Source organism: Acyrthosiphon pisum, chromosome X (genome assembly GCF_005508785.2).
Source record: "Acyrthosiphon pisum isolate AL4f chromosome X, pea_aphid_22Mar2018_4r6ur, whole genome shotgun sequence".
NCBI lineage: Eukaryota > Metazoa > Arthropoda > Insecta > Hemiptera > Aphididae > Acyrthosiphon > Acyrthosiphon pisum.
Window position 1 is genome coordinate 103,726,087 of NC_042493.1, and position 12,015 is coordinate 103,738,101.

Below are 12,015 nucleotides of genomic sequence, written 5' to 3' on the forward strand. Positions count from 1 at the left end.
TGCATGTACAATTAAACTTTCAATAGCTGGTCTTAAAGCTACAATTTCAGAAGCAGCTGTTACATCCATTTTTATGGTTATCCCATATAACATAAGTTAATTAATAGCTTTGTTAAATAGTATTACATTTTAATATAAATTTATAATACTGAATTAAATGTCTAAAATATTTTTTTAAACTTCTTTAGATAATTGATTCCCTTTTTAAGTTAGCAACCATTACATACTAATTATATAATTAGACTAATTCTTTTATGTTCAATTTTTCGAGCACCAAACAATAGAAGATGAATATGAGTTACTATGGTCATTTGCTTGCAAGATACAGCTCTAGTACATACCTAAAAAAAAGGTATTAAAAAAAATATTATTTTATACATATTCTATACTTTTATAGTATTATTAAATACATAAATTAGTAACATTTAGAATATTGAGCACTTAAATTGTTAAGTTTAAACCATGCCATAATTTTTAATTCTAATCACTAAAAATATCCTTACTACTTATTAGCATTATTAATAGAATTGCAATTTATTAGGTCTTAGTGTCATACAATTTTAACAAGTAAGATTAATTTAGACTACAATAAGCTGCATCTTACTTTCTCTGCAAATACAAAGAATAATGATTGGAAAGAACCGTCCATGACATTATTACAATTAACAGATGTCTTATGAATAAGTGCAGCCTTTCCTTCTGTTTATTTATTTATTTATTTATTTACGGAGAAAAAAACTCCATTTACAAAAAGTATGTACAAATATAACAGTTACAATATGTTGTGTATACCTGTTGTGTATACCTATATATAAACACAGAATACATATGAATATATTTAATTAGATGTAATATCCACATTATCAAATGATCATCAAGCAGACCGAAATAGTAAACTCATTGGAATAAAATCAATATTTAGTATTTACCATGTATAGTGAATAGTGATATATTATTTGCAATGTAAACACAATTAAAAATATAACAATATATTTGAGTTACTGCTTATTATATTAGAATAAAAATGTGGCTATGAAATATGCTCAACATATTTTGTTCTTCAGTTGAATTCCAATGAAATGTATGACTCTAAACTCAATAAAATTCTAAATAAAAACACACTAGTTATGTGCAGTCTTTAAAACTCAATCATCAAAGTGAAAAGCTATCAGAAGGATGCATGTGTCAATATGAATAAGACTATAATAGTCACTATCTAGTGTCTTCCAATATTAAATTACTAGTCCAACAAGCTTCAAAAAAATTGTGACAAAGTTTTTTTTCATAATTTTATTTCCAGTTCTAAAACTGATACATTTTTATCATTTTAATGATTAAATGTTTGTTTATAAATATATAAAACTACAATTTAACCTTCCGTTTTCTTTATGATAACACACATTAAGATAAAATCCCATTGTTAAAATGGCAGATAGTACATCTACTAAAGGTTTGTCGTACATTCCGGTTTTCCCAAAATCAAATCTTTGCTTTTCAAAACATATGTCAGGAAATCCAATTTTGTAATAAAAATAATAATAAAATGTTATTCTGATAAAACAATGAATTTTTAATATTATAAATGTACAATCATTGTTTTAAATATTATAAATAACTTTGAATATAAGTAGGTACCATGGCATCTTCTGTTGTAATCAATGATGATTGCAACAACATTTTATGTTCACAGTATTCTGTTGGATTAATATTACAATAGGCCAAAGATTGCCATTCATGAAAAAAGCATTTAGTCAACCCAAATTATCAGAACAACGGTTACCAGAGAAAGCACGCTGTGCTGGTGTCATTTTGTGATCTAAAAAAATATAAATACGAAAAAATATTGATTTGAAACAAAAGATTTTACATAATTATTATATAAAATGAATTACCGAATACAAATATATCTGTTATGTTTGAACATATAGCAGCCATAGTAGATAAAGCGTCACCCAACATTAAAATATTTCCCAACACCATCATGCGACCAATCTGAGGCTCGATTGGTAATTTTGCTAAAATACGACCAAGTGGCATCAACTCATCATTTATTCCAAGACATTGCATCTCTAAAATGTTAAATCATAAAAAAATAGTACATTAATAAAATGATAATAACATATTTAGAAAATTACGTATACAGCAAAAAGTTTTTTTTTGCATGAGCTTTTAAGTAATTAGAATTTAAAAGATAAAACTAAAAAAATATTTAGTAGAGTTTAAAATTATTTATAGAATTATTCTTTATAAAATAATATTTTCACTAATGAATAAACAATAGAAACATTTAATTAATAATGAGGGTTGTAAGTTACAATGTTAATCTAATGTAAACAATTATAGGTATTAGTTAATAAACATGCATATATACCATGTTGATATTTATCAAGTTGATTACTTGATTAACTAACGTAATCTGTTTTTAAATTATTTTACCAGCTAAGTGTTTACAATAATTGATCAATAAGCCCTCACAACAATTGTTGACTATCATTTATAGTTAAGTTGATAATTTTGTCTGATATTCACTCCAATTTGTAACATAAAATTAAGTTTATTAATGTATTTATTTATTTATAGCTTTAGCCTTAGAACTTAGAAGCATATTGGAATGCCGTAGAGTGCCAACCACAGTGTGTGGTATTCCAGTTACAAAAAAATGTTCAAAATGGTGGTTGACACTTGACAGTGGAGGAATGGTAAGATTTTTCCCATACAAATGTTTAGCCCTTTTAAGTAGAATAAAATATGACAGTCCTCACTATCCTACATAAATAATTAATAATTATAAACACATAAAAAAAAATATTAGCTTGCTGTATCAATTAGATAACCAATTAACAACATAATTCAAAATTTTAACTAACTAACCTGTAGCAATAATAGCATCTAATATATATATAAAAATAAATCAAATATTGGATTTTTTTTTTAAATATGCTTTTATTAACATTTTTAGAAGTTTTTTGTTTTTAAATTTTAAGTGCTTTGATTAATTAAATAGAGCTATAACATTTATACGACAAATTTTACTTATATATTTCAGATATAGATAACATTTAATTCTTAAATGTATTTTACATCCTATTCTATCCTATATAAATAATTAATAATTATAAACACATAAAAAAAAAAATATTGATTTGCTGTATTAATTATTAATTATTATTCCTGCAGAATGGAACTCATTAACATGTTTTATTGATTCACACCCCTGATTATTATTTATACAATATATTTATATAATCAGCACATGCTTACTCATAATATTATCTTATTGTCCTTAAATAATTATTACTACTGGTAAACATTTACAATAGGTACCTATGCTACGTCATGTGAAGGTTCTGGCCATCGAAAAGTTTCTTCATATCATGCTATTTGCTTGTTTATATCATGGGTACACCAGTGATGAGGACACAGCGATTACGACGACATTCACAACTTGAGCCGACCACCAACGTTCAAGTGACGAAACACACGGCATGTGTTAGGTACTGTTCAATCATATAAAAAAATCAATATAATATAATATTTATCATAATTTACCAGATTAAACCTACCTTGATTAAACATAAATAAATAATTATGTTATAAATTGTTGTTACGTCAAAGTGTGCGACGCAAATACGGCATATATGACGGGCAGTGGCGTAGTAGACGGTAATTTCAGAGGCAATTGGCTCTGAGATTTTTCTTAAATAGAGGGGTGGTAGCCGGTGGGTCCCCTAGTAAACGTTATATGATATACTCAACAGGTAGTCAAAGACGATCTGAAATATAATTAGTTATATTATATTAATACATAATTGTGCATTAGGACTTGGGATATTTGTAACTTGCCTCTGGAAAATTCTTAGTTCGCCATGCCACTGCAGATGACGGGAATGAAAATGCCAAACACACCAAAAGACGGTCTCCGTTCGACGCACGCGAACGCAACGAACGCACGTCGATTACACGATTAGCAAGTAAATTGTCGCCGACACACGCAAATCGTGCCCAATCTACGAGTTATGAGTTAGGTACTAAAAAAAAATTGCATAGTGGAACGATTACGTCTCGCTTGGACGCTCGGTTGCTTACCCGTAATTTGGGATTGCCTTGTTATCTATTGATTTTACGATTTGTTATCATTATTTACGTTTGTTTTTCAACAACAGGTAGGTATATAATATTACAGTGATTAGTACAGCGACGTCCAGGCATTTATATTAAATTATTATAGTAAAAAATCGAATACCTAGATTAGGTGTATACCTTGACATATCGGTGTACTGATTAAGATTTTCGGGACACCGAGATGAACTTTTAAAACCCGGGACAATTCCGAAAAACACCGGAAGGTCTGGACACCTTAACTATACGTCGTGGTTCCGAACATAATATTCTTCCAAATGTCTAATGCCACGAATACAAGTTCTCAGAATATATAACAACCAAACGAAGGTAGATCAAACTATTCCGATACACACACTATTCTTTATTCTCTATTCTGTGATATGACGTAATCTGTGGATACACGAAATAATATTATTATCTATATCAGCTGTGCTACCTATCCATTACCACAGAATAGCGGTTCTCAAACTGTGCTCCGCGGAGCCCTAGGGGCTTGTGGTTGTAGTCTAGGGATAGAACAATATTCTATGGTATTACAACGGACTAAGGTCTAAGATATTATATCTCAGTCCATGGGTAATACCCTTAGGGCCGATTTCACCAACATGGTACAACTGGCCCTAAATCACGGTTAACGCCTAATCGGCTGATAACAGATATTTAACCGGCCAAATTCGACCGATTAAACTTTAATTAGGGCAATATTATGATCTTACAATATTTCTTAATATTATGATATTAATAATTATTATTAATTATAATATTTATAAATTATAATATTATTGTAATTATTATAATTATTAAATTTCAATATTATTATCTTACAATGTCCGGTTAAAGTTAACCTGCCGAATTCTGCCGGTAAAAAAAATCTGTTATCAGTCGGTTAGCGTTAACCGACACTTTACCGGACATTGTAAGATCGTAATATTATACTGTCTAGCCTCATTGTTATTAATTCCTATAGTAGCATCAATTAAAACGAATGAAATAGCATAATTGGAATCAAAAAAAAATTAACGGAGTCTTTGTTGCAACAATCATCAGACAGTATGACGTTCTAAACACATATAGACATAATAGAATTATATGGCCGTGGTTTTAAAATTACGGTACCCACCATGCGCAATCGCAGATCACTGGACACCAATCGATAAGCGATGAAATGACAAATTGATAACTAAGTCGCGGGCTTGGATGATCGTTTTCGCACGCGTGCGTGTGTCGTATTGTCGTCGTCGCCCGCCGGTGTTGCGACTTGCAGCAGCCTGTCGGCTGTCTTGTCAAGAATGGTTGGGGGGTGGGTCGGTATCGCGAGGGTGACCTGTAGCGGGGCCTTGTCTCTGAGATTGTATTATTATTATTATTATTATTTCATCCTGGCCGGCGCGCGGCGTACGGCGCGGCGGCAGCATGAGCAGTCCGGCGACCGCATGTTATAACTATTATAATTTATAAGCATTACGTAACGCCTGTCCTAATTGATTCCGGGCGATGTGGGGAGATGAGTGCGATTACTATTTTGTTTTTCGCTTGCACACGTCATAGACCGTATCAATGATTAAATATAATAGAAAATTTTCAAGAAGAAAAATTCGATAGATATGTATCGCTTGTATATTGCACATATAACATCTTGAACGCTCTTGAACTCAAATTTTTTCGTTGAAAATCTTGATATTATGTATATTTAAAAATAAGTACCTATACTTATTATTTATGATAAGGACTAAGAGACCCTAGGCAACTAATCGAACCGTTCTATCAAGTTAAAACGCTCTAAATTGTAAAATGTTCGTTACAAATAATGTATTTTTTAGAGGACGATACTCAATATACATTACATTTGTTGACTCCGACTTACACACGTACGACATAACAAATTTTCATTCACTATTTCCTATAGTGTGCCGTTAGTTTTGATATTAGAGTGAATTCAGAATTGATCTATTATCTGTGCATAAGCGTCAGCGATTTTTCAATATTTTAATTTTCAAGCAAGATATGAGTATGTGAAATATTAGGTACAAATTAAAAACTCTCATATCTCGATTGAAAATTAAAATATTATTGATATACAATATTACTCACAACCACATGCATATGGTTGAACAAATATTTTTTAAACGTTAATATTAGTAGGTACCTATCTATGACTACCATTTACCACATTATTAATATTTAATTAACGTAAATTATATTATATTATACTATATTATATCATTCAAAAAAATTATATATAGTAATAATAGAATGTTATATCTGGTGAGTATAAATTACTAACATATGAAAAAAAAATTGAAACATTCTTGTTGACCAATTAAATAAGTCGATCACTCGAAATATTTTTATACGCTGTTTTTACTAAGTCCACGAAATACCCAGAAGATTTTCTATCGGAAATAATGATAGAACATTTCTAAAATAAGTTACCCGAACAAGAATGTTTGAAATATATATAAAAAATGATATAATATTGATCGTTTATAGAATTAATTGGAATGAGATTGGAACACAAATGCACGTCGATAACATCCTATCCGATATCGCGTGTTATAAAAACCGTCATAATATTATACCAATAATAAATCCACGTAAACAAAAGACAAGTGATAACGTAAATCTTAATTCAAGATCAAATCTGAGAGCTCTACCAAAGATCTTTTATATCAGAAAAAGCACCTACTTTTATATTTGTTAAAACTGTAGAAAAATATTTTTATCGATACCTAAGTTTCTAGTAAAAAAATGGATCAAAATTCAACTATGTACTTTAGGCTCAAAAATCGAAAAATATTAACGTTAATTTACAAAATAAACAGGAAAAAGTTTAATCGTTTTATTAACGTGATACACATACAATTTACAAGCTAAATTCAAGTATATACATTTATTAATATTTGGACACATACAATGTGAAAAAAAAACGATTTCTGTGTATATGTAATCTTATTATTAATTCTTAATTTTAATATTTAAACTCCTCTTACCCCAAACACACGAATGCACGCAGACACAGAGAAACACAATTACCGACATTTTCTACCAGTGCAGAGATTAGCCTCCAAACTTAAGTAGATACGTTGTTTGTCTCAAAAGCTGGGTGACGTCAATCACAGAAATATCACCCCTTCGAATTTCGAAAATCATATTTAAACATATATAACTTTTACTAGAAAACACTGCGACATTCTATTATTTATAACATTTAAGCACATCTATCATATTGCTATCATTATAATCGTAATCAATTTCAAGATTAAATAATACATATGTCAATTGACTGAACATTGCGAGTGTAATCAAAGTTCAAGGGTGGGGCATCGTGGCATATTTTGTATCACGACGATAATTATAAATTACGTAATTATATTGATTAGACGCGAGTAAGTCAAAATCGAAATTATACAGATTTTTCCGTTATTATAAAAGTAAAATATTATACTTTATTAAAAGTATATTATTAAAAGTGTTGTCATAATAGTAGATATAGGTAATCGATGTGATAAATAAATTATTGATTGTTTAATATAGAAAGCGAAAATGTGAAAAGAAGTTTAGATTTTGTTTATTTGTTATTTATAATAATATAATATTATTTATTTAATATACAATATTTATATATCTAAAATAATATATCTAGGGGGCCTAGGGGCCTAGCCCCCTGGATTTGTGCCTGTGTTTAGATCACGTGGCTTGATCATCGTCTACAAAGTTAACATTGCGCCTACCAAGGTACCAACACTACTTTCTAGTGGGCTTTTGCGTTTGGTAAGTAATAAACAATAGAGCTTTTAACTGTTTTTTTGCGTGTGTTTGATACGCATGTTGTAAACTATTTATCTAGGTAAATAATATCGTACATAACACTGAAATTGTTGCTATTGTCATGGACGGTCGGGATAGTAGTAACGCTCCATCGTCGCGTCGGGATCAGCATGGGCGGATAGGCCCCGATCAATTATATTATACTCAGAGGCCCCCCAATCCCGAAAAAAAAATTTGAAAAATTAATTTTTATAATACCGGCTGGTGGCTGCGTGCCTGATGTCATTTTTATATAATTCATTAGCCATTACCTACTTATAACCCTCTGTGTAATACGCGTTGATACCCCATACCCGTATAAGCTATTAGCTATTATGCTGGATGGTGCCTTATAATCGAGGTGGCAACTAAAATATAAAATTTTATAGAATTGTGGAAAATTTTAAAAACTGACACCGGGACTCTCAAGTTAAAAAAAAAGTTAATTTGTGTATACAACGCTTGCGTACTTAATTTTTTTCCAACCCAAAACTAAATTATAGATTATAGTGTTTAATGTTTATACTTTATAAAGTATATTTCCATATAAGCTAGATTCGAATTTAAACAATTCACGGTACTTATATATTCTTTGACATGAAAACGAAATATACTGAAATAGTTAAATATAATAAAATTAAAAACTAAATAAATTAACTTGATTTACTTCTTAAAATGAAAAATTAATTCATTTATTTAGTGTTAATTAAAAAAGAAATGTAGTAAGTGTACATTCAGTTAATGAAAAGCAAAAAGTAACTATTCGGGTTAAAAAGTTTTATTTTAACATTTTAACTTGACTTTAACTTTTTGACTCGTTAATGTCCAGCCTTGATGACAAGCACTGACGACGGCAAGAACAAAGCGACAGTCAACGACAAGGCCAGTGGCCAAGGGACTAACTCCGAAGATGCCAAAAAACCGAAGCAAGGTTGGAAACCAATTACAAAAATCTACCTTGGAAAAAGTAACGAGATATAATCAACTTGACAACTAATTAAGTTAAAATATAGCATGTTGTGTCACAACTATTCTTTTATTTTTTGCATTAGTAATTATAATTCCATACCTACATGCTTAAAAAATATTTTATCATAAATGAATTAAATAATTTCATTAAATATAATTTTAAATTTCAATAGGTCAACGTTAATATTATTGATAACTATTGTTTATTCCGATATGTATTATAAAATGTTATATATTAGGTATAATGATTGCGTGAATGTGAAATTTTAGATAGGTATATCTTTTTTCTATTATATACTTATATGCCAGTGCGACATTGTATAATAATACTATTAGAATTGAATTTTCTTAAATAATTGTATAATAAGTTATATTTAAATATAATACGACGGACGTATAACAAAATTAATTAATCGGAATGAACAAAACGGTAAAAACCTTTTTTATATTATATAATATAAATATTTGATGTTTAGTACAAAAATTAACATGGTAATTTAAATGTCGAATTGTATTCAGAACCGACTTCACATTTATTATTACATTTTAGGGTAAACTTTAATATGACTGATGAAAAAATAATTTGCTAATATATGGTAATCGTAATTAATTTACGTCTCTATATTATGGTTATCTGTATAAATTTAAACATCTCGTATGGTTGATGACTGATATACCGATTAATAATTATCATGGGCTGTTAGATATCTGCGTTTGCTCTTAAAAATAGTACAATTTATTATACTATTATACATTGTGCAACAAATTACTGACGTGTATTATCGATTTTATTCTTAATCGACTTGTCGTAACAGAAATTCGATTGCAACTCTTTATGAAAAGGTCAACACAAATTATATGGGTTTACGCAAAATTAATCAATGTGATTTCTAGTAAATTACTTAATGATGTTGTATAGCATTCAGTCCTAAATGGTAATAGATAATATTTTTATTACCGTTTGATATCGTGAACAGTTATAAAACGTAATTAAATTCCCTGTGAAACAGCCTCCAAATTTAAAGTCGATACGTTGTTTGTCTCAACAGCTGGATGACGTTGATCACAGAAATATTATCCTTTTGAATTTCGAAAATATGAAATTGAAAATCATATTTATATAAAACTTTTACTAGAAAACACTGAGACATTCTATTATTTATAACATTTAAGCAAATCTATCATATAATGCTATCATTATAATCTTAAACTATTTTGTGGCATATTTCGCATCACGACCATAATAATTATAAATGACGTAATTTTTTTTTTTATCCATTGTTATTATACATAAATATAAATATTACATAATAAACAAAGAGATTATCTAATGTAATCTTAATCTAAAAGCAAAGCTTGTTTTGAAGGTAGAGAGCGACAATTTACTTACAAATAATAGTTAAATGATAATAATATAAATAAAAATAAAATAGAAAATTATTCATAATAGAATACAATCCAGGTGACTTGATATTCTGCTCCTGGCTTTTCACCGCGTTCTTCATCGACGAGTTCGTGAACTCGACGCACGGCCCTGGACGCAGAAAGGTACTATCAAAGCCGGCGTCCGGCCATCACCGAAATCGTTCCGCTTCCTGTTCGCCGTGGTGGCGCTGTCGTTCCAGAAGGCGTTCGTAGGCCTGTCGTTCGGCAAGAGAACCGCGGGCCCCGACGACGGCGCAGTGGCGTTTTTAGGAGTTTTGATAGGGGGGGGGGGGGGGGTGATGAAATATTATATAATAATAGGTAGGTACACTCAATAAATACGAATATAATATACATTTTTAAAATCCTCTAATTTGTTGAGATTAGTGTGGATCAAGGGGAAATAAGAATTAACACAAATTGTATAGTACTTAATAGTATTTGTTATAAATTCATTCTAACGACAATCCCATGTTTGATACGATAAACAAAAAAAAATAGTTATAATACAAAATCCCGTTTCTATTTTTTTGGATGCTTAGCTCATCGATAACCTTATATAAATATTCCTGCTATTTTGGTAAGATCTGGACGTTTATTGTAAAAAAATAAAGGCATAAATAGCAGAAATATTTAAAACAAAAACTGTCAATCGCAGACATTTTTAAACATGGATTGCAATTCATTTTAGCCATGTATGGTGCTCCAAAACACGAGGACTCCATTGATAATTATAAGTTTTTGACTTTTGCCAAATTGACCAGAAATAATAAACCTGTCAAATTATCATCACTCCCACCCACAACTAGTGCCGCCCAACAGCATTTACTTCGTGTGTATTATCAAATACAAGTGTGGCTGGGTAACACATTAAATCCTGAACAGTGGGGGTGAGCTATGAATGACAATATTTTGGAACCTGTCACTACATTATTACCACCCGCACCTGAAGAATTGTTGAATATGATTTTTTGTAATTGTACAAAAGGCTGTAGTACTAACTGTAGGTGCAGAAAAATAGGAGTTAGCTGTTCAATTATTTGTGGACATTGCCGTGGTCAATCATGGTTGAATTCAAGTTCTTCGAATGGTTTGGATGAAAATATAGACGACATAGACGACCCTTATGAATATGGAGGCATAAACCCACAAGACTGTTTGGCTGAAGAAAACGACGCTGACGAACACCAAAATAACTAAGAACAAGCAGTGGCGCAACTACACCTAATGGTGCCCTAGTTACTAAAATTACTTGGTGCCCTATTACATATTATTTGCATTATACAATTATAATTTATAGTTATGGTGACCAAATAAACAAATTTAAATAAGTACATTTTAAGACCTTAGCTCCTCTGTCAAAATTGAACAATGTGAATACTATTATACCCATTTTGCCCATGCCATAGCTCATAGGTCATCTTCATCTATACAAATTGTTTATTTTATTTATTTATTTTTTTTTTATCATAAACTATAAAATCTAATTATTGGTGTGTGTCTTTATGATAAAAATATTTTGAAATTTAAGTAATTTTAAGTACACTTAAACTGATTAGCTACTAACCAACCAGAATATATTAAGTCAAACCATAAAATATAAATGAATAGGTAATCAAAATTCAAATTATAAAAATCATAAATATATATTATCCCATAATATTTTCTTTAAAAAAAACAATATGATGTATT

The 12,015-nt window shown here is 29.8% G+C and overlaps 1 protein-coding gene across 1 annotated transcript; it reads right to left on the reverse strand.

Moving 5' to 3' along the window:
* Positions 1-1,594: 1,594 nt before the first annotated feature.
* LOC103308461 (dosage compensation regulator-like) lies at positions 1,595-3,767 on the reverse strand. Its single transcript, XM_008181857.3, has 4 exons — positions 3,564-3,767; positions 3,325-3,497; positions 1,893-2,069; positions 1,595-1,816 (listed from the first exon to the last, which is right to left on the reverse strand). Exons 3-4 carry the CDS (start codon positions 2,065-2,067, stop codon positions 1,752-1,754), a joined length of 240 nt encoding a protein of 79 aa, XP_008180079.1. The 5' UTR covers positions 2,068-2,069; positions 3,325-3,497; positions 3,564-3,767; the 3' UTR covers positions 1,595-1,751.
* Positions 3,768-12,015: the final 8,248 nt, after the last annotated feature.

Coding starts and splice junctions, on each gene's coding strand:
- LOC103308461 (XM_008181857.3), bottom strand. CDS start 2,067: ATGCAATGTCTTGGAATAAATGATGAGTTGATGCCACTTGGTCGTATT. Junction 1,817..1,892: donor AACAGATATATTTGTATTCG/GTAATTCATTTT, acceptor ATATTTTTTTAG/ATCACAAAATGACACCAGCA.